Source organism: Spinacia oleracea, chromosome 5 (genome assembly GCF_020520425.1).
Source record: "Spinacia oleracea cultivar Varoflay chromosome 5, BTI_SOV_V1, whole genome shotgun sequence".
NCBI classification, from domain to species: domain Eukaryota; kingdom Viridiplantae; phylum Streptophyta; class Magnoliopsida; order Caryophyllales; family Amaranthaceae; genus Spinacia; species Spinacia oleracea.
The window spans coordinates 29,312,275-29,336,718 of record NC_079491.1 but is presented as its reverse complement, the minus strand read 5'-3'; the positions used below and the strand labels follow the sequence as shown (position 1 = coordinate 29,336,718).

The window sequence follows — 24,444 nt, the reverse complement described above, 5'->3', positions numbered from 1 at the left end:
ACAAAGTTTATCTGATTTCTTTTTAATGTGTTAAAGATTTACGATATTGCAGCTGGATATGTTTAAATTGCTAGACCTTGAAAGAAAGCCAATGTATTTAACTAACTCGTCAAGTTATACCAAAAATAATGTGCCAACTTCATACTTTATCTCATCAAGGATAATCGTGAGAAAAAAATAGTGATATACACAAAAGGTGACTATTAAAATTTTCCTTTCTTAAAAAAAAGAGACAAACAACTCATCTTACACACATATATCGAACACCAGCTTGGCAAGGAAATGTTTTTTTTTGTTCAAGAAAAAGGTAATTACATTTTTTCCCATCAAACTGGTAGTCATGGAAGTTGCTGTACACAAATACTCGAACACACTTGAATGAGAATTACAACCTTCAAGAGAGGTGAGAATTCAATAATGTTCGATACACCATGTCAATAAATTGATCATCCTGTATCACAAACAAAATAACTGCTGTTAAGAAAAAAATACAATAAAAAGAAAAGAATCTTAAGCGATAAACTTTTGGCAGCAGAAAATATCAGCAGAGCAAATATAAAAATAATTAAGATCCCTGGACCCAATAACAAATTCAATAGGTACTGGTTTTACATAAATCAATTGTTTCTTAGATAATTTCAAGTATAAAGAGACGCTCAAGCTTGGAAACAGGAACTAAACATGTATAAATGAGTAATGCATACCCACACAACATGCAAGGCTCCAACACATCTTTAAATTGTGGTGTATTACTAGACCCGAAAGTGAGCTACTGAAAGACAAGTCCATGGATTGAAATTTTACAAATCAACACAGGAGTAAAGTAAGGCATGGCTCTAAATGTTAAACGTGCACCTTTGAAACTAGTGGTAATATAATTTGTCACCTGAAATAATTATTATCACAGATTTGAAACTCACCTGAACAAGTAACAATAGAGCTTCCCGAACCTTGTCTCTGCTTACAACTGGCCCATAGTTAGGAGTGGGAGCTGATGATGGAGTTAGAGATGGAGGTGGATTTGGGGGAGGAAATGGTTGGAGGAGTTGAGCACCATAAAGACGTTGAAGATTAGGAGGGTGCAGCGGAGGAGCAGTCGGCACAGATGAAGAAACAGGTGCCACCATCAATGGATAAGTGGCAGAAGGAAGACTGGAAAAGGAGGACGGTTTGACAAGATTCGTCACATGGTTGTAATTGTTGTTTGACTCTGACGTATCAAGCAGAGACAGCAAAGAAGCGGATGTTAAGGTGGCAGTAGACGCTATTTGTGGTGATGGAACCATTGGGGGCATAGTGATCGGCCGACTAGCAAGGATGGAAGTTGCAGAAGGCTTCTGTAGTTCTCCCGTAATTGTTGGAATTGAAGGATTCCCCGTATTCATAGCTGACTGCAAACATGAATTCAATACCAGTCACAGAGAATGCAAATGAATCCCATATAAACTTGTAAAACATTCAAATTTCTCAAGTTGAAGAGAAAAAAGCCTAAGAAATACACTGAAGAAATTCACAAAGGCAGGATCATCAGGAACATTTGTAGTTGTCGTCTGCAATGGCTCCAGTGGACCATCCATAACAGCCATAGTTGGGACTGCCTCTAGTTCTTCAAATTCACTGCAACAGTAATATACTTGTTATAACAAACCCTTTACATAGAAGCAATATAGACAAATCATTTTTATGAACATCTAATTTCATTACAGAGGGAATGGTATTGTTCAATCAACAGCAGAGAATATAAAATACAGCAGGACAAGGGCATGGTGTACCACAGTAAAACTGCACCTTGATTTCACGGAATTATCCTTAGGTTGATCCTCCCCTTGCCCTCCCTCCTTCCTCTGCAGTCCCCAACCCCGAGAGAGGGTAATCAGTTGTCCCCCCACCCCCCTAAAAAAATGGTTCATGATGGCCTGCCATCTATACGCCTCGTTCTATTTTATTTCTCAGCAAAACAGGGAAACGAGATCCACCGGTGATGAACAATGGGTAACAAGATGAGCAACTAGATACTTTCCCTAGCATCTTTTAAGAAGGTAGTTTGTCAATATAGAAAGCTGAGGAGAGGAACAAGGTTGTGGGTTCACTGAGAACAGCAAATGAACAAAGTACACCTCAATAACTTAATTTCTTTAGTTGTCTCAAACTCTAGATTATGGTTTATATACTTTTCCGTTTCGGAATAACTAACACGCTCATTTGGGGAAATAGCCACATAGTTTAAGAAAATGTTTGAGTGAGGACCATAAAATGAGTTGTTTAATGTAAAGTAGAGTTAGTGGAATCATTTTATATTGTTAGAAAGGGGACATGTGAGAGAGGGAGAAGTTAATGGGCCATGGTAGGTGAAGTAAAAACATTTCAATAATGGTGAGTCCTTTCCAAATAAGAAAGTGTGTCAATTATTCTGGGAACGGCCAAAAGAGGGAAGTGTGTTAGTTATTCTGAAACAGAGGGATTAGACCATAAGTTAGATAGGGAAGTTCCATGTTTCATCTATCACTTTGATGATATTGCAACTTGTAATTCAGGTAGTTTCATGTTTCATCTTCCATTTTGAAGATATTAGCAACTTGTGATTCAGGTAGTAATGTGGTATCTACAGATAGTGGAACACCCCGGCTTGTTATTAGACTTGTAGGGCCACAAGCAATAATACTTCTCATCATTTATACAACATGAGAAAACAGAATTTGACTTGAGTTATGTGTGGGGGTCTTGTTTTTTAAGTTTGGACCTCTTTAACACACTACAACTACAACTACAACTACAAGGGAGATATGCTAAGCGCCCATGATAGATAAAACGGATAACAACACGTATACGTTGCATGCAGTTCTATAACTGGAGGGGGGGGGGGGGGGGGGGGGGGGGGGGGGGAAGGGGGGCTCTTGATATCTAGCCTTTCACCTTGTGAATTTATGATAAATACAAAACTTTTGAGCTACTCTTACAAAAATAACACCATAGATTGTATATAGTATTTACCTTTTAGATGAAGATATGTTGGGCTTAGATGGAACCTTGGAATAAGCATTAAGTATCCTGAAGAAAGCACAGAACATAATCTATGTTAAGATATCTTCTATGTAATTTATTTATTATAATGAAAATTTGAAACCAAGTCATGTGATTGAAGAAGTAATTTCTCTAGTTTAGGGTTCAAGGAGAGAAGATACCTGCCAAAGAGATTAGCCACCTCTTCACACTCACGAGCATTATAGAACCATATACCATTTACTTCTTGTGCCGCATTGCGGTATAATAAATATGGTAATTGGATTTCATACTCAAAATCTCCCAAAAGATTCTCTACTAAATTTTCTGCAGATTTGAGTACATTGCTTCTTTAGCTTCCAAGTCAATGTTAATTGACAACATAGTCACAGAAAGACTTTAAAAATTCAAAATAATTTATTTAGAATGCCAAATATGATTTCACAGCGATTTTCTTTCTCTGTTTAAACATATAATCCTTTTCTCCCTTCTCCTCTCCTGGGAGTGGGGGGGTGGGAGGAGTCGGTATTTGTATCTCATGCAAGAGGCCTGAGATTTCTGACTTCAGCAACATTACAAAACTCTGTGGATTGAGGAAAAAAAGACGACTGACACTTCTTTCCATATGTGTGAAAATTGCTTCCACTATTCAAGCTTTTGAAGTCATGTGGGGGATAACAGTCCAAGCAGCAGTCAAAGTGAAAGAAGACACTGCAAGAAGATGACAATCTCAACAAGAAAAATAAACTCTTAGCCAACAGACGTTGCTGACAAATAATCATATGATTTTGCCCCATGTTAGTATAAATAGTTGACCCTCATTGATTTCCTTCCTCACGATTCTTATGGTTTTTCAGGAGAGAGCGAGCAGTATCCACAAGAGAGGTTTCTTAATAGAACTCAAATAAATTGGGAAGAAACCCGTGTCTTCATATGCGATGAAATGATGACAGAGACAAAAGGAGACTGAACACAAACCAACCAAAGCTTTGTAGTCCTCCTGTGGACAGGACTTCAGTTCATACTTTCTATATTTTACCTCAATTATCTCACAGTCTATGACTCTATGGCCACATGATCTTATGACAATAAGGCTTCATTATTATTTTCACTTGTTTCAAAAATAAAAAAGTAGTCAAGGAACAGTTCAGATTAGTTAAGCTTAAGGCACACCGAGCCAATAGGGGTCCTCCTCCCAAACGCCAAATCCCCATCCCCATCCCACCCTTTAATCTCCAACCCACATAGTATATGCCCCATGCGTGATAATTGCCCAGGTCTGAAAGGAGAATCCAAGCGGAAAGACTCAAGAGTAAATGGCAGTTTTGTTGCCAGAAATGGCAGAAAAATAGGTCATGGAGTGTAGAGAAATGAGCCGTGAACTCGTGATATACAGGCCACGTCAACACAGGTCAAGACTCACGATACAACTGGCATTCTTCCATGCTAACAATGTATGGGTCCAACAATGTCAACTAAAACAAATATAACCACCAACTGGGCATTGGAACCCCATCTTTGTTGATGTCCACCGAAGCTAATGTCAATTGGTTCATACAGCCGACCTGCCCTATTGGTAGTACGGCTTTGACATTACAATTAAAAAGTTCTACAACCCCAAAATTTCAATGTCCTTTGCAATTGACTAAGTAGTAAATTGGCAAATTTTCACTCGACTTAATGAAAGATGGAAAGAATAATTTCTGACTTTGAACTAGTCATATAACTCCTATCACATATTGATCAACCAAATTAGTATTGACACTGACATTGATTCAAACCCCAAAGAGTGATGCAAATTTGGAAATTTAACCTGTGTTTCGCCGATTCATTACAATAAACTGAAACCGAGGCTGTGTGTTCCTGAAAAAAACAAAGAAAACATATACAGTGAAATTTTGTTTTTCTCGTACCTTTTTATTGGGGGTGAAAGGAGTGTTATTCTCATAGTAGAAAAAGACAGATTGAACAAGGAAAGCATACAAAAGGGAGTTGCTTTTGCTCAAATTGAAGGAAAAATAATCAAAAGCTACAACATGATAGGAAAAATGGGAACCTTTTAACGACAAAAAGGGAGCCTTCAACGTCCTTGCGACTCTGCAGATTGAGGAAACAGATAAATATTGAGGAAACAAGGACGGCAAAGAGAGATAGATAGAGATAGAGGGAAAGAGAGAGAATACCCATTGGCTAAGTTCAATGTTAAATTCATAAAAGGTAACATGAGCAGCAGTAATGAGAATCTCCTCAACGGAAGGATCGATACGCTGAAGAACGGTGAGATTGAGCAGCTTTGTGCCATTCTGATCCAGATTCGGCATCAGCTTCCCACTTTGAGCCATGTTTTTATGTTGATTTCTTACCCAATTGCAATCAAATTCAGAATTCAATTACAAAACCCTAGTTTTCGTACCTTAAATTACAATCACATTCCCCTCTCTCTTTTCTCAGGGTTTTCAACTTGTTTTTCGTTGTCGACTGTGTATAACTTCTTTTTCCAAGAGTTTTCAACAAATCTTCTGGTATTTTTTTAAAACAAAAAAGCTATGGGCTTTTGGTACAAAGTTCTCTTCTTTCTTAGTACACCAGTATTCCGTATCTCTCTAGATCATGGATTTTATTCCGTTTCTAAGACATCACTAACGCCAACTACAATGGCGAGTTAAGGTGGTAGTTAAGTTTATCGTCTATGTAGCACGGAAACGGATACGGGGGAAAAACGGATACGGGTACGGGGACCGTATACGGCAAAATCAAAATTTCAAAATACGGGTACTTCAAGGATACGTCAAAAAATAAAAATAAAATAAAAAACAAGAAAATAAGGGGCCGTTTGGTTGGAGAAAGGGAAAGGGAATGAGAATGGGAATCAAGGAGAATGGAATGAAAACCCTTTGTTTAAGAATGTTGTTTGGTTTGTCCATTCTTCTCCCCTCTCTCTCTCCTAAGTAAGATAATAAATAATAAATAATAAATAATAAATATTAATTTTTTATTATTTATTTTTTATTATTTATTATTCATTTTTTATATTTATTATTAATTATTAATTATTAATTATTAATTACTACCTCCGTTCCTAAATGATCTTTACGGTTACTATTTGCACGGTAATTAAGGAATTTTGGTGAACATGTGATGATGGGGTAACAAATGAAAAATGAGTGGCTATAAATTGTCCAACAATGTGAGTGGGTGGAAACTAATATTAAAGTATTGTGAGTGGGTTATTTATGGTGGGCCAAATAGGAGTAAAAATGGAATAAAGTAGGAGTGTAAAGAACTTTCAGGAACGGACTAAAACGGAAAGCGTAAAGAACTTTTAGGAACGGAGGTAGTACTAATTACTAATTACTAATTACTAATTACTAATTACTAGTTACTAGTTACTAGTTACTAATTATTAATTATTAATTATTAATTATTAATTATTAATTATTAATTATTAATTATTAATTATTAATTATTAATTATTAATTATTAATTATTAATTATTAATTATTAATTATTAATTATTAATTATTAATTATTAATTATTAATTATTAATTATTAATTATTAATTATTAATTATTAATTATTAATTATTAATTATTATTTATAGAGAGTGGTCAAGGGAAAGGGAATGACAAACCTTGGGGGATGGTAGGGTATCATTGTAGAGGGATTTGGGGTAGGTGAAAAAGAAAATAGGGTAAAGGGAATGACAAAAACCACCAAACAAACAACAACAAATGGAATGCAACTTCATCATTCCCTTTCCCTTTCCTGAAAACCCCCAACCAAATGCCCCCAACCACCTCTCCCCTCATCACCACTCAACACCCATCTCAATAGATAAATATAACCATATAAAATACAGTAGTTAACAAAAAAAAAATAAGCAAAAAAAAAATAAAAAAGGAAAGATATACATTTGTTTCTCTTTTTATAAATACTTTTGTTTCTTCTTCTTTAGCTAAATTAAAACAAGGACGCATACCCCAATTAACACATTTCAAAATCAATTGAAGAAGATTGAACCAGAGAAAATGAAAAAAAGGGGTAAAAATCAATTGAAAAAGATTGAACCAGCAAAAATGAAAAAGGGGTAAAAAAAGAGTGAAAAAGTCAACCGAAAAAATGTAGAAAGAGACTCGCCGGAGATGAAGAGCGCGAATAAGAACTACCGGAGTCGACAACCTTGCTGGGATGAGAACGAAAATGACTAGAGAGATTGAGAAAACCATAAATGTTGATTTGTCTGTATTTTTTTAAGCCATGGATACCTCTCAAAAGTCCCAAAACGTACCCGAAACGTCCCCGAACTTTACGTTGACCGTACCCAATTCCATTGACCGTACCCAGTTTTTGAATACGTATCGGGGACATATCCTTGCCGTACCCGTACCCGCGAAGTACCCGGTACTGGTTCTTCATCTTCCAGAGATACCCGTGCTTCATAGAATCACCGCAACAAATTTCTAGCTGCAATTGATTTAAGTTATAAAGTTCTACATTGGTTCGCTACAATATCTTATAGCTCCCTACAACATTTAATTTATTTATTTGATCTAAAATTATTGAATATCCAACAAGATTTTGAGCTACCTGCTTAAAATCTAATCTAATATCTAATATCTAATATCTATCTATTACATTATACTAGAACAGACACCAAGAATGACACGTGTCACTTCCTAGTGTAATATTTTCCTGCCTAAAATCACTTTCCTAAAAAAAATCTCATTTATTTACTTTCCTTTTGTATAAACTCTTTATGTATGGGAAAAAAATATAGGATGGTAGTATATATATATACTAGTATAGGACCCGTGCAATGCACGGTAATCCAAAATTATTGACATGTTATACATATTTTTGTTAAAATATAATTCGTATCCATATAATTTCCATACCACTAATGTTCCACTTTTCAAATACTTCGTATAAATATTAATTTGAGATGTTCTTACGGTGCATAGGTGAACAATATATCTACTAATAACATGAATATATACATGAATATGAAACAATTTTGATTTTTTTAATACTAAATATGGATATATTATTGAGCGATCTCCTTCAATATTGGTTAAAGATCCAATAATTCTCAAAATGCGTCACGTTCTAACTTATTTCCCTTCATACCGTCCACGTCAGCATGGAAGAAAGAAAAGTACATTTTTTTCCCGGTTCAATGTTATAAACCGCGAACTCAAATGTCTGTTTGTTTTAAAACAAAACCCGCGGTTTTATAAGCCGCTATTTCAAATAGCGGTTTATTATAGATTTTATAAAAAAAAATTAGACCGGTTTTCTTGCTGACGTGGACGGTAGAGGGGTTAGCAAGAAGGAAGTTTGAATCTTGCCACCCTAGTATACAATAAAAAGTAAAATAAAGAAATAGTTAGCAACATATTATTTCACGATATTAACATTGAATATAGCACAATATGAATGATGGAATTACCTCTGCATCTAGTAAACTATTTGAACAATATACTTTTCACTTGGATTATTGAAGGCATGAACTGTCCATAGTCGGATAACCCTTGTATCGTTACGTTTTCTATGGATGGATTAATACTCTGTATGAGACTTAAATTTTGTGCCATTTTTTTCTCTCTTACAAATGACGTTTATAATGTTGCTTGATAATATTTGTTGGATTAGTAGGGAGTATATATACTGTTGATTATGGCTGGTTGAATTAGGTGTAACCCTAATTCTTTGTGATTATTCTAGATTCTAGGGATTACTGGATAAGCAGGGATTATTTTATAATTTTTGTTGCACGCCTAATTATCTATCTCTAACTTCTACCTATACGTAATCTTTTCAAAGATATTTATGTTATCTTTTTCTATGCATTCCTATTTTGCAGGGAACTTAAGGAATTTTCTGTTTTGTAGAATTTTTTTTTTTAATTACCTACTTTGTAGGTAACTTGGGGAATATTTTTGTTTTGTAATTTTATTTATTAATTTGTTATCTACTGCCATCAGTATTTTATGGGTTGTTTAAGTAATTTGAACATATTGTATTCGTCTTTTTTACGGTATTTTTTTTATAGCCATCCGTATTTTATGGGATGTTTTTGTAATCTGAACAGATTGTATTCATTTTTTTTTTATGGTTTGGCTGTTTACTTAATCTAAATATATTGGCTGATATGGTTTTCTATATTTTTGGAAGCTAAAATTTGAATCCTTATTATTTGAATACTTATTCACGTATTTATCTCAACAATATCTAATTGATATTTTTTTTTCTCCTAAAATTTAGGTACCCCAGCTGCACATTATTTTTAGATTTCTTTTTATTATTTTTATTCTATTTTTTAGGGAATTTAATTTTTGTTATGCTATATGAAATTTCATCCGTTATTTTTTGTAAACAATCATTCGTAAACTGAATTTTACTTATTTTTTTAACAATTTTATATTCGATTTTATAGTTATTTATTATTTAATAAAAAAGAATTTAAAAAGGAAAATACTAAGGATGCACCAGAAGATGACACGTGTCATTCCTGGTGTCTCTTTTAGTATATAGTAATAGATATGTCTATTAGAAGATTTTGGTAATATTTTAATCAAATTGTCATACTCCATATTAACAATGAAAAATATATTTATTCAAAATAGGTAAAATTAACATATTAAGCGTATCGAATATTTTGGTCAAACTATCATATTAAACATATAAAATATACAATACCTTGTAGGATAGTTTCAAAATAAATTTTAAAAATAATACGTAGTAGGGAGAAAATTGCATATTAGATCGAATATGTTCATGATTTATTAACCATGCGTTAACTTAATGGATAAATATTTCAGTTAAATATTTTATAAAAATATGGTGGAATAATAATTTTTGAATATTCGTGTATGCACGGGACCTAATTAACATATTAAGCATATCGAATATTTTGGTCTAATTATCATATTAAACATATAAAATATATAATACGAAGTACGTAGTAGGGCTAAAATTGCATATTAAATGAATAAATTAGTACATTCAAGAATTATCAATTACGCATTAGTTTTAAGGGATAAAAAGTTTACTTAAATATTTTACAAAAATAGTAGGTCAAATAGTAATTTACGAATATCCGTGCGTGCACGAGACTTAATCAAGTATATATATAAAGTAGGCATATTTGCTGAAATATTAGAGCGTCACCTAGGAAAACTATTGGTTTCGGCCAATGAAAAATAAGATTTCTAATTTATTTTTGAATTAAAAAAATCAAGTGCCACGTAGATAATTAATTAGGTCCCACGTGGATATTATGTGCCACATAGATATGTTAATTAATTATGTTATCCCACTTTAAGTCCACTTTAAGTTATTACTTTTCATCAGTGTTGCAATTCTATAAGGAGCCCACTCCATAAATACGATGAAACTTATGCCGTACGGTTATCAAATAGGTGCAGTAGTAGTAGTATTATTAAATATCTAATGTAAAGTAATTAATAGAATCCAAAGTTTAGAAAGTATACAATTACATAGATTGAAATCTGATCGAGGACCATGCACGTAGCTTAAGGAATATGGAATTTACTATTTAAACTAAACAATAATAATAATAATAATAATAATAATAATAATAATAATAATAATAATAATAATAATAATAATAATAATAATAATAATAATAATAATAACAACACGGCCAATGTTAACATTCGATCTTTTATTTTTCAACGATTGTGTTTTGCTTTAAATATGGGTGTCGGGGCTTAGTTAGTTGCTAGACTCTCATCCAACTTTGTGTAAATGTTTTTATAATAATAATAATAATAATAATAATAATAATAATAATAATAATAATAATAATAATAAAAATAAATAAATAAATAATAATAATAATAATAATAATAATAAAGTGATAACTAATAATAATAATAATAATAATAATAAAGTGATAACGTACATATATATCATGAAAGTTCTAATCAACGCAATGTACTTACTAATGCACTATATCTCTTCAAGATAGGACTCTAATCAAATCATGATTCCAAGTTACGTACTAATACTAATGCACTATAACTCTTCAAGATAAATATTGAAAGTTCTAATCATATTCAAGTTTATAATTGATCATATTGTTCAAATCATAACCCATACACAATCACACCTTTGACTTTTAATTTTGGTCATCAATGGCTACTTTTTTTTATCCATGATTTAAATTCCACTAGGAACGATTGAAAAATAAAAGTTCGTGTTTCGCTCTTGATTGATGTAGTGAACTTCCACAAACAAAATAGTTTAATTAGTTTGGACATGGTCCTCAACGATGAAGAGGTATATAATTCTTCTAATATTTACTTTATGATTATAGTTCGTGTGGCGCGTGCATGCCACGCGCTAGAAATTTCTAGCGCTGGTGTTTTCTGTCCACATGTTTCCAGGTTTTTCCTATTTTGTTCCGAATTTCTATTCCATTCACGGTTTTGTCTCTTTAATGATATTAGTTGGAGTGCAACTCTTATCTTTTCTCAAGGATTAATAGTAATACAACGTAATCACTTGAAAATCTATCTTATACGACGGCTATTTTAGGTAGCAGGTTAATATGGTAGTTCCTACAAATGGAAGTTACTAAAAATGGAAAAATGGATTTCGGGGTCATGTCAGTCAGTAATACTTCGTTCGTTGCATACTTTGGAAAGCGTTAACAAGTAGTGTTTGGTTTCATCATTGAACTTACCGCTTCGGGCCTATGGACAAATGTAGGCGTCTACAGTAACCTTATGTTTCAATCAAATTCACTTAAAAACCTCCTCCTATAATAAAATAATATACCCTTAATTAATCAACATGTTCATGAAATATCCATCAAATATTTTTTCTTTAAATCTCTTTAATTAATTAGAAATCAATAGTTTTTAATGTAATTTTATAATCCTAATTAATTCCTTGAAACCCTGTCATGAAAGTTAATTAATTTCAAACATAAAACCTTTAAAATTCCAAATGATTATCATAATTAAAATCAAAATATAATCATGCTAATCAATCAACCATATACTTTTAATTAAAACCCTAATAATAGAATACTAAAACCATTAAAACTCATAAAAAACCATGTTTTATTATTCAAAAATAATCTGAAAATTCAATCTCCAATCAATACTTTAAATTATTCAAATAATATCTTTAATCATCAACAATAATATATAATCCCAAAACAATTAATTAAAACAATAATAATTTAACATAGAGGAGAGATTAGGAGGAATGAACATACACCGGCTGGCCAACAATAATAGGGCACGACAATTCGGGTGATGGTGGTGTACTGGTGTTACACGGCCACGAGCTACGGGCGAAGGAAGAGGAGAGGAAGCAGCGGCAGTGGCACGCTGGCCTGCTGCTGCTCGTCGCGGGACACGCCCGCAAGGGAAGGGTGCAGGCGTTGGCCGTGCTGCACACGAGGGCAACTAACGAAGAGAGGGAAGCGGGTGTTGGGGCGTGCGACGAGCGAAGGGCGATGCATCGAGCGTTGGATGAATCTGCTTCTCTTGCTACATTGGCGCGCGATTGTTCGAGCAAAGAGATATGAGAGATTCGGTTGAGGGAGAGAGAAAAGAGAGAGAGAAAATTAGGGCTTTAATGAATTTTTGTCGGGATTTGTGTGGGAGTAAGCTCATATTTATAGGTTTCCAAAAGCAAATATAGGCTAGGCTTTGGATTCCTTAAATTAAAATTGGGTTTGCTTGGACTTGAAATTGGAATTGGACTGGTCTAGAGTCTAGACTTGATTAAAAATCGTTTTACTTCTTAAAGACTCAATTTAAAATTCTCAACATAAAATAAAATTACTTTCTCTCCAATTAAAAATAATTAATATTTTTAATTAATAAAAATACATTTAAATAATATTTAAATGAAATTGTAATATATAAAATCAATACAATTACTTTATAAATATAATAAATTTATTCATGATTTAATAAAAATACGAAGTATTACAAAGGTGATCATGTAAGGTAGCGTAGCAGGTGATGCACGGTCAGTGCCAAATGTGCATGACCCGTGCAGCGGGTTATGCATCAGGTGCTTCACGACCCACATCGTATCGTGCACAGTTCGTGCACAACTGTTATCCATGGTGGCTGCTTCAAGGCGATGCAATGACAATACCCCTAGATGCTTCACTTTTCTTCTACTCTTCTCCCATGCACAAATGGCATGCACTCTTCAAGTCACTCGACTTAGTGAAACTTTCCACTCATACTTCTCCTTCAACGCAAGAGCCTTTAATAAAAGTGACGAGGGGGACGACGAGGATGTAGAGATGATTGAACTCAATCCCCATTGGTGTAGTTATTCTCTCTTTTGGATTAGTGGGACATCCATACTTCGTGCTTTTTGGCCTGAAAATAAGGATTGAGGAGCTCTCCGTAAAAAACACAAAGAAAGGAAATAGATTAGGAATAACTCTAAATGCAACTATATGAAACTAAACTACCCTAATATGTACACATTGGCTCCTAAAGGTGTGCAAATTACAAGCACAACATTTGCGCGCAACACCTGGTCTAGCGGGCCTCGTTGGAAAAATGGTGCAACGCGCCTAATGTGTGATTTCATGCGAGTAGCGCTTGTTCTAAAACTATTCGCATGAACCCTAAGGTTCTAAAACTATTAAAAGCATGCGGCATGCGCAGGGGCCTTGCGGTCTGCGCATGAACCATGCGTTGTGCACATAGTTCATGCGCAGGGCGCGAAATGATTTTGCAAATAATTAAAAGATTTTCATAATAATTAAAACGACCGAATAAATCAGGTTTAGTCGAGGTCAAAACGCATCCAGGACTTGATGTACATATCGAACCCAGTAAAATGTTTAATATAAAAATGTTTAATGAAGATTTGTGTCCTATTAATGAGCGTGGGCTCATATGATTAAAGGACATACCAATTAAACAAACTCGATTATAGTCCGATCATTTTTAAATTATTAATACATAGGGGATGATACTCTATATTAACACATAGGAGATGATACTCTATATTAAATTATTAATTAAGCAACCGACCAACAATCATCAAAAGTACTCAACTAGGCTCGGCCCAATCGACATAGATGAAGGAAATAATGCCCTTGGTCCAAGTATGCATTCAATGTTAAGTCTAATAAATGCGGTTCAGTATTAATTAACAAGTTAATAATTCAGTGAGATCAAGTGAGCTGAATGCCTAGCTAGAGGTCGCTTCAGTTCAAATGGAATTAATGATATTAATCCACAGCTTACTCTTGACTGAACCCGTAGGGTCACACAAATAGTACGTAAACGGATCAAGTATTTAATGGCATTAAATACTCTATCTATGGATATTCGGAATCAACGGATCTTGGTTTCAGTGGGAGCTGAGACCGTCACAAGCAAGAAATGAATACTCCGGAAACGATGATATTGCCGGAAACGGAAATATGGATCCTATCGGAAATATAAATATTATCCAAGTCGTAGATGTTGCCGGAAACGGAAACATGGTACGTATCGGAAAATATTATCGGAAATGGAAATATTGCCGGAATCGGAAATATTGCCGGAAACGGAAATATTTTCAGAATCGGAAATATTATCGGAATCGGAAAATAATTCCGGAAACGGAAATATTAAATATTTGTTCGAAACTGAAATTAATTCCAGAATCGAAAATATTAAATATTGTTCGTATCGGAAATGAATTCCGGAATCGGAAATTTAATCGGAAGCGTATCGTACGAATAAGCATCGGACGAGGCCTGCCGGACGAAGGCCCAGCGCGAAGCCAGGCCATCGCCCAACAAGCAAGGACACGCGCCAACGCCCAGCCCAAGGCAGCGCCAGGCCCACCGCAAGGCAGGCCCAACGCGCCAAGGCAAGGCTGCCCAGCGTGGGCTGCGTGGGCCGAGCGCACGCGTGCGGGCGCCCTCGTGGCTCCGTGCGTGTGTGTTTGTGTCCATGCACAATTCCTAAATCTATTAGGATTTGGTGTGTGATTAAATTCCTATTCCTATTAGGATTATTTAATTAATTAGAGTCCTTGTAGGATTCTAAGTTTAATTAAATCGTATCCTACTAGGATTCCAATTCCCTTTCCAAACCTCTATAAATAAGGGCCTAGGGTCATAATTTATAAACACGATTGAAGCATTCAAAAGGGTAAGTTTTGAAAGAAAATTCAGCCACACTCTTTCACAATAATAGCCGAAAATTCCTAAGCACCTTAAGGGCGATTCTAGTTGGTCAATCTTGAGGCGGATCCGGACGTACTGTGGACTATCTACGGAGGGACGACACTTGGAGTCCTAAAGACTTGTTCTTGTTCGGTTCTGGCGCAGCTAGGGAAGGCACGCTACAAAGTGTATGCATCTATACTATGCTAAATGATTATGTGTAAATAATATGCTTTCCTGGCTTTATGGTTTTTCCGCATGATTTATGTATTGTCATATGTATCATAACCTAACAGTGGTATCACGAGCCTCTTATTATTTTTATAATCTAAATTGCATAAACATGGTTAAATATTACAAATTTGCAAGAATTAAAAGGGGTGATTATTTTTCGTAATTGTTAATTAATTGCAAATTGCGTTTATTTAATTATATGTACGCAGTTTTTCGGCAGTTTCTTCGTTACTCATCCAAATCGAGTGATTTTTGTGTCAATTCCGCATGTAAAAGGCATTCTAAAATTTTGACAAAAATAATCTTTTTCAGCCGAACCCAGAATTCTCAAATTCGAAGCCTAACTATGACTTTTCGGAGGTTTTAGTTTTTCGAACGCAAAATTTCGTAAATTTAAGATGTTAAATTAAATATTTGCGATTCTTGTTGATAAATCTTGAATTTTTGATTGACCTACTGTATATGTTTAACAAGTTTGAATGCCTAGCCTTGTTAATTATGCAATCTAATTTGTAATTATGATTAATTTGTTGAAAATTGGAATAATTTAGAATTAATTTGATTTTCATAATTAGTTAATAATTTAATTAGATACCTATGATTAAAAACCACCATAAAAATTGTAAATTTGTGTTAAATTTTAAATTTTTATGACCTAGACTTGAATCCATGTTAATCGGAAATCAATTAATTAATAAATTTTCGATTTTTCGCCCTAAAATTATGAAATTAATATGATTTATTAATTTGTCATTAATTTTGAAAATAAATTTTTTAATTTTTATGTGATTCGCTCATATAACTTGCATGCACAAAGCAATGGACGCTACGTGTTACCCTTAAGGGGTGTTGTACAGTGCGGGCGTGTGACGACGAGCAAGGGAGCTCGTCGCCCACGCGGTACGAATGCAGCGAGCAAGGCGATGGCGCGCGAGCACAAGGCAGCAGCCCTGCCTTGTGTCGAGCGCTGTGCGCGATGGGCGATGGGCGAAGCCATGGCACGTTGTGGGCGCGCGAGCGAGCGAGAGCTGGTCGCCCAGCGATAGCTGCTCTGCGCACCACAACGCGTGGCCTCGAGCGAGCGAGCGAGGAGCATCATAGTTGCTGCGATGCTATGGGCAGGCAGGCTGCGCGCAAGCGTGGCTTGTCTTGCTGCCTTGCGTGTGGCTGCTGCGACGTTGTGCCATGGACATCGAGGGTCGTGCACTCGACGGGGCTTGGGCGCAAGCCCAAGTGCTCGTCATGTCACGATTGTCGAGTTTTAAATTTTAATTTGAAATTTTCAGTTCATGTAATTTTAATTAATTTTAAAATTAATAATTTAAATTGTTTTCTTGGATTTTAATTTTGAATATTATAATTATAATAAATTTCATTTATTCTAATTATTTTACTAAAATTAAAATCATGAATTAATTTAAATACGACTGAAAAATAAATTAAATTAGCGGATTCAATTATAAATTTATATGAGCTTTAAATTTTAATTAAATTTGTATGTTTCCGGTTAGACTAGAAATACATTTTTATGTTTAAAATTAGTAAAGCATATGAATTTATTGGTTTAAGTGGGAGCCCTTTTAGTCATAAACTCTTGATTAGGTCTACAAATCCTTAAGGTTAAAACAACTTGATTAGAATTAATAAGGACTGAATAATTTGTAGATTATTGGTGCCCTTGATTAATTGCTGCAAATATTTATGTGATGCATAACGTGTTTTACTAACCAGCAATGTGGGCCATTCATGATAATGAATGGGTGAATGGTATATATTGTATATGTACTGTTTTGCAGGTTATGAAGTGACTAGTATGGTCCAAATAGGATAGAAAATATGGTCTGCGTACCATTAATTTGAATGTAATTGGTCTAAAGTACCAAAATTGTTTTTCAATTCAAATATGGTCTGCGTACCATCAAATAGTTGTAATTAGTTTAATTATAGCTTATCCTATTTGAAGAAAATGGTGCCTCCCACGGAGATTTTCGAGACGGACTTTGAAGTTGAAGTTTCAAGATGAAGTCGGGCCATACTAGATCACATTTATCTTATGCATGCTTTAAGTTATTTATTGCTTTAAATATGTCTTAATGCATGAGATTGTGGCTTGATTATGTTGCATGATTAAGGATTTTAGTTCACTTAAAATCTAACCAACATAGTAAGAGCCTTAAGTTCCAAACTTAAAAATTGAGTTAAAAGGTGCTATGCCAAAATATACACTTGCTTGAATATCCTTTACATCAATCTAGTAATAGTTTTCGCTCAGCGAGGTGTTACTTATTGGTCCTAAAGGGGCAAGGTACACAAATAATTGTGAGTACATGTTAGTTTTGGTGAAACTCAACGATATAAGTAAGGAGTCCTTTTATGTCGTGGCAAAATCGATAGGTTTACCTAATAAGTTCTTAGACGTGCCTATCAACCAAGAATAGTTTCTAGACTATTAGCAAAAGGTTTTTGCTTACCTAAGATGTTTTAGGATTGAGTCGACAAACTGTGCTTAATTCTTCAATGGATTTTAGGGTCTTGGAATCATTTTATTCACACCTGCCGGAACAATAAATTCGAATAAAATGCCAATAACTTGTTTAAATTGCATGATTGCTTTAATTTTTAAGTTATTACTCATGATAAATGTTTAGACTTTGCCTGCTTCAATGTATGTTTTAATTATTGTTTATAATTAAATATATTGTACTGCAGTAAATCCTTTTAGAAAGGTAGTAGTAAATTTCCTCGATTGGTAGTGAATCCAAGAACGATTCACGGAAATGAGAGAAAGTGAGCAATTTAAAATGTACGTTTCTTATAGCGACTTTTATGGTTGTTTTCGAATATCAAAGTCGAATGGCAAACCGATTGGTGCTTGTGAATTCAAAATACAATGTAGTTTCGAGATCACAAAACATTGAGTTTAAACGCTTAGCTTTACCAATGGTTAAAAACCTAATATCTTTTTCCATTTAATTCTCGAATGAGTCTAGTCCCTAGACATTCGAATAGATCGATGCTTAGAGAACTTTAGAAGCTTCTGGTAAGATCATCTAGTTGAAGCAAATATTCAACATAAATAAAATGGTAAGAACTTTGTTGGAATGACATTTAGACGTGTCTAAACAAAGTATAAAAGTCAACACTAAAGAATTTAATTCTTAAGGCTATTAGAAAGGGTACAAGAAATAGGAAAACAAGGAACAAGTGAAAAGGAATTTGCAATTCCGTTTCTACCTATAAGTTTATGTTTAAAGAGAAGTGACCTAGCAATCAAACTTCCTTGGTATCATATACCGCTTGAGGTTCTTACTTCGGTAATAACTCAAACAATGGAAGCTAGGATACACTAATGACCTACAAGCAGGAAATGAAGCATGGCAATGCTACATTAGTTGTAGGGTCATCTAGTTTGTTTTAAGACCTTTCAAAGCTGGAACTTAATGGCTATTTTGTTCCATAATCAGCATACCTAAATTTCTGCTTCAAACACAGAAAGACTCACATTCAGAAGAACGAAAACAATGTTTGTTTGTTTATTTAAATGAAATGGTCATTTACGGGTTGAGTCAATATGCTTGATTAAAACAAACAACTCTTTAACAATAAAAACTTTACTAGGTTCAAATCAATCTCTTGATTTGAGTTCCACTAACCTTTAGCATTGTTGCTTAGACCATATCAACAAGTTAACATTCAAAAGCTCTATTTTGATGGACTTTTGAAAGTTGATTGATTTCTAGATCAATTTAAGACAACTAGTCTTACTTGTTGAAAGTAACAAAAGATATGAACTATTGTTAGAACGCCTAGACAATAGAGTTCAAAGCTAAAGAAAGATTTTATGACTTTATTATTTCACATGGATTTGAGTGAATATAGGTTTATTTACTCAAATGTGATATAAGTTGAATCTGTTTGGCTATTTCAAAGATTCAGAAGTATAAAATCCACTTGGCAAGAAATCATAAAGATCTAGGTTAGATCACGTTGTTGATTACTTTGCCAAGAATGATCATCAATGATTGTGTGTTGTAATTTCACGATCTAGTTCCATAAGATATGGCATATCTGAGTTGGAATGATCAAAGTCAATTAGTACTTGATTCGATCAATGATGGATCATAAAGACTTTTCCTATAATTTCTAAAACAAAATGCTCAACTACCACCAAACTAAACCAAATTCGTCAAAGCTATTGAAAAGTAATTTCAGAATAACTTTTCATAAAATATATCTAGAGAGTTGCAAAACTCAGTGGGAGCTTAGTGTTTGTCATTCGACAAACTAAGGCCCAAGTATAGATATATGTTTCATTGTGATTTATTCAAATGAGACACAAGGGTATTGTTTCTACCATGAATTTTGAGAACATAATGTTTGTTTGCTCGAAATAATGTCCTTTTGGAGATTCGTTTCCAAAATGACAAGTGGGAGAAAATAGACCTCGAAAGTTTTCGAGGCGAACAACAAACATAAACGGACATTCCGGAGGCTTTTCGAAGTTCTTCAGAAAATCCGAACACTTATTCTTAAGGACTTTAGAAGTGGCTTTAAAGAATAGACATCTCTTAGAAGACTTTACAAGTGCTTCAAGGGGAACAAAATATTCAAAGGACTTTCAAGTGGCTATTGATATTCTATTGTTTGATGTTCTATACCCAAGTAGGCATAGAGTTCAAATCACTGAAACTATGAGATTCTTTTATTAGATAGTGAAGAAACATGGAGTTCAGGTCACTGAAACTATGCAATTCTTCTATTAGATAGTGAAGAAACCTACAACTTGCAGTCAAACTATTATCATGTAGATTAATGAGTTTGTGACCTGTAAGAAAGCTATGACGAAACCCAGATTCCCTAAAATGGTTAGAGGCCATATATAGACTCAAATGTTTTAAATGGTTAGAGGCCATAAAACATACTCAATGTTTTGATGACAAAATTGAAATTTTGTTGATTTGCAAGAATAGTTTCACACCTATTGGTTGCAAATTGATTTTAAAGATAAAAACCATCAAACATGAAATTGTGTTCACACACAAAGCTAGATTAGTTGCTAAAGGTTACAAGCAAATTCACGGCGTGGATTGTGTTGAAACCTCATGCATAATCGTAATGCTCAAGTCTATAAATCAAGCAATGATTGCATATTGGTACATATGGCAATTGGATGACAAAACAATTCCTCAATAAAATGTTGGAATAAACTATGTACATGGTATGTCATAGGATTTGTGGATCCAAATAAATACTTGAAAAGGAAAGCTAGCTTATGAAATCTAAGTACAGATTTAAGCAAGCAATTGGGAATTAGAAATGTATTTTAGTGAAGCTAATAAGTATTTTAGTTTCATAAAATGTACATGATTCTTATAGATATATAAGAAGTTTAGTGGGAGTACATAAAAACTTAATTGGTCCTGTGTGTATCACACACATATCTCTCTATTGTGAAATAACATTCAAATGCTAATGACTTAGATTTGAAATTATTCATCAATGATGGACCAAGGCGAAACTTAGTACATACTGGGTATTAAGATCTATTTACAAAGATCTTATATTTATGTTTTGGATTAAGTAATGGCATTTACTAAATCAAACACGAAAGACTCCATTGGAGATATTCGACCCATGTGAATAAATCTAAGTAAAGAATGTTTGAACTATGTATAAGCATTTACTAAGTTAAACATCAAAGGATCTAAGTAAGATTCTTAACCTATACTATATGTCAAAGAATTTAGCTGGATTTAGTATCTACTGAAACTAGATGAGCTAAAGTTACATGAATAGAATTCAATTGGGAATTATTCTGCAAAAGAATTTATCATGTATAATATAATATGAGGATCGCCAAAAACGTATCGTATGACTTTAGGCATGACGAACATATACCAATCTCTATTGATCTAAGTAAAGATTAACTAGATTGAGATCAAGAAAAACTTATGCTACTTGAAAAGGTACATAGGAATAGTTCTTGATTCAAGGAAATAAAGATATGCTAAATATTGATGCTACACGCATAAACACTGGCAAAGGATCAAGCAAGACCCTTTGGAGTTAACCATTGATAAGGACGAGCTATAGAGCATCGTGTTTAGAAATGGCAACATGGATTAGAGACCATGAGTTGTTGCGTGGGAAATTAAATATTAATTTCTATATTCTAAGATACAGCTGGAAAGTCTTCCACATATCTATGAACTGCTTGGATAAGCAAATCCAAACAAAGCATCACTAGCAACCTATAAAGTTGAAGTAAAAGTACTTATTGCCTAAGAAGCAATAAAACAGGGTTGTTTATGTTAAAGAATTCTTCACTGAACTTGGGTAGATCACATGTCTGCTGGCTTGATGGTTCTTCATTGAAAAATGCGTAGAACCACTCCTGAAGCAAGAAAAGACTAGATCACAAAATAAACATACTCAAAAGATCTTATCATCTATCTCGAAGAACATTCGATGAAAAGGATATTAAGATTGGCAAAGCATGATAACTAAACCTATGCAACAAGTGAGAAACAACACTCACATTGTGGCACTGGAAATCAAGCATAGCTTTGAATTCCATGAACTATTTTAAAGATGGGTTTGAGGCCCATGGTTGTAAAACATTGGGGTTGAACATTTATCATATATGAAATGTATTTTCATATTCCATTTAATCTTGGTTTAGTATTAAATTATGAGTCCCTTCAATTTGACGAAATATTCAAGATAGACTGTCAGGACCAGTCCTGTGACTAAGAAATGTCTATCAAGTGAACTTGAATGTCAAAGGTTGAGAATGGTCCCTGGTCGGAGTTTTCTATAAAATTGGACGCATAGAAAACGTTAGACGACTAGAATGCAAGATGACTAGTAGTTCTGTTTCTTGAACTATGTGGACATGGCAATGTCATAATCATTTGTATAGATACTTACTTTGGGAAGACTAGTATCGGACATACCTATGAAACTTTACTGTAAGAGATGAAAATCTGTCATAAGTAAATTTCATTAAAATTATTAGACACTAAATCCTCAATACTTGAGTGATTTGAGATTACTTGTTTGAGAACTGGTTGCTTTGACGTTGACCAACCGTCGCACCGTAAAAGGAGGCTATAAAGGCAACGCTCAGGTAATCACCTATCAAACGAAGTCTAATCTCAAGATCGCAAGATTGGGATTGTCCTCCCATAAATCGGGATGAGATGCTTAAAAGTTGTACAAGGCCACTCGGAGAGCTAGAAACTGTGAAATGCATGGCCGTGCTCAGATGAATCATAGGCTATGATTATCTGCTTATTTGATCAGTTGAACTCTGAAACCGAGAAACACCTCTGGACATAATAAGGATGACAGCTCTTACCTTATGTTCAAGAGCAAGCATCGAGTGACAAAGGAATTAGGAAATGCACACTTGTCCCTAAGGACAAGTGGGAGACTGAAGGAAATAATGCCCTTGGTCCAAGTATGCATTCAATGTTAAGTCTAATAAATGCGGTTCAGTATTAATTAACAAGTTAATAATTCAGTGAGATCAAGTGAGCTGAATGCCTAGCTAGAGGCCGCTTCAGTTCAAATGGAATTAATGATATTAATCCACAGCTTACTCTTGACTGAACCCGTAGGGTCACACAAATACACTAGTAGAAAAATATTTATTTGCTGCTATGCGTTAGTGGCGTTAATTTAAAAACGCCTCTAACTAAATGATAAAATGGAGGAATCAGGTGAAGGAGCATTCATTGGCGGCGTTAGTTTTAATTATAACGCCTCGAATCGGTGTTAATTTTTAGTTAGCGGCGTCGTCATGTATAACGCTGCAGTGTTCTAGCTCCCAATGCAGGAACAAAATTTCACCCCGCGCATAATTCTTTGTTTAGGTTCTCGTCATTTCATAAAACCTCCTCCCTAAACTGGGTCTGACTCTGAACTCTTTCTTCACCAGCGAGTCTCGCCGGAAAAATGAAGCTTGAGATTCATCTCCACCGTCATTGTCTGGCCTTCGAACTCATATCCACCGTCGCCGTTCTTACTAAAGGTAAATTATGCTTCCACTCGTCTCTCCTCCTCCATTCCATTTTTTCCGTTCAATTACTATATTCCCCTTGTTTCAGTCTCTCAATTTTACATGAATATGTTTGAATTATCGAATTATTTCTCTCTTGCTCTCCCCTCTCCTCTCTCCCACTGAAACTGTAAAACCCTAATTATCAATTTCAAATTTTCGCTTAAAAACCTTAAAAATCCTTCGAATTTGAGGTCAGGTAATTTCGTGTGTCTAATTTATTATGAAAATTTGATTTTTAGGTCAGGTGCTTGGAAGAAAGAGGACCTCAAATTTGAGAGAAACACGAGTTTTATTCCAGTAAGACATACTTTTACTTGCTAAAACATGAGTTTTACTTTAATTGTCTATTTATATTTTTCTGGGTTTGGTTTGAAATGAGTGCAGAAATCAGGGAGGTTGTTGCAACATCAAGTGATATAATATAATTCAGAAGGTGAATTTTTAAATTGAAGTTACTAAATTTTTGTTGTTCTGATAATTAACTTGAGTGAGTTGTTATGGTATCGTTATTTTGTTTCAACTTTCATTATCTCTTGCTGTTGGATCTTTTCAATACACTAAATTATGGTGATTTAGCAAGTACTTAGTTCTACTTTAGGTGATTAAAATTAAACAATCAAATGATTGAGAAAATTTGGACTTATACAACTTTTTCTTGTACGACTACTGATTATGGTGATATAAAGTCTAAAGAATGTCTGTACATACTGTAGTATATTAAGTTTTGATATTGTAGTGGTAGTGTTGGACACTGTTGTTTGATTGTTATTGTTGAGGAACATATGAGTTATATTACACGGTTATATTGTTCATTGTTGCTCTTTGGAACTAGACGTCGGCAATACAAGAGTATAGAGTAATACACTTAGCTTAAATCTGAGGTTTCAATCCCCTTGTTTTATAAATGTATCTTGGCGGTGCTTAAATTTTTAGTATCTTTACCAGGAAGGGGAAAAAGTGTCTTGTGGTAGG

At 34.2% G+C, this 24,444-nt stretch overlaps 1 protein-coding gene across 1 annotated transcript; it reads right to left on the bottom strand.

Moving 5' to 3' along the window:
• Positions 1 to 77: 77 nt before the first annotated feature.
• On the bottom strand, positions 78 to 5,654 carry LOC110798814 (mRNA-decapping enzyme-like protein). Its single transcript, XM_022004011.2, has 8 exons — positions 5,184 to 5,654; positions 5,057 to 5,097; positions 4,814 to 4,863; positions 3,183 to 3,327; positions 2,992 to 3,048; positions 1,500 to 1,617; positions 921 to 1,391; positions 78 to 451 (listed from the first exon to the last, which is right to left on the bottom strand). The coding sequence occupies exons 1-8, from the start codon at positions 5,340 to 5,342 to the stop codon at positions 395 to 397; spliced, it is 1,098 nt and encodes a 365-aa protein (XP_021859703.2). The 5' UTR covers positions 5,343 to 5,654; the 3' UTR covers positions 78 to 394.
• Between the last annotated feature and the right edge of the window lie 18,790 nt (positions 5,655 to 24,444).

What these genes read in the sequence shown, in the direction of transcription:
- LOC110798814 (XM_022004011.2), bottom strand. Translation starts at nt 5,342, where the DNA reads ATGGCTCAAAGTGGGAAGCTGATGCCGAATCTGGATCAGAATGGCACA. An exon ending in AATGAATCGGCGAAACACAG is followed by an intron (nt 3,328 to 4,813) that starts GTTAAATTTCCA and finishes TCAAATCTGCAG; the next exon opens with AAAATTTAGTAGAGAATCTT. An exon ending in GTGGCTAATCTCTTTGGCAG is followed by an intron (nt 3,049 to 3,182) that starts GTATCTTCTCTC and finishes TGCTTTCTTCAG; the next exon opens with GATACTTAATGCTTATTCCA.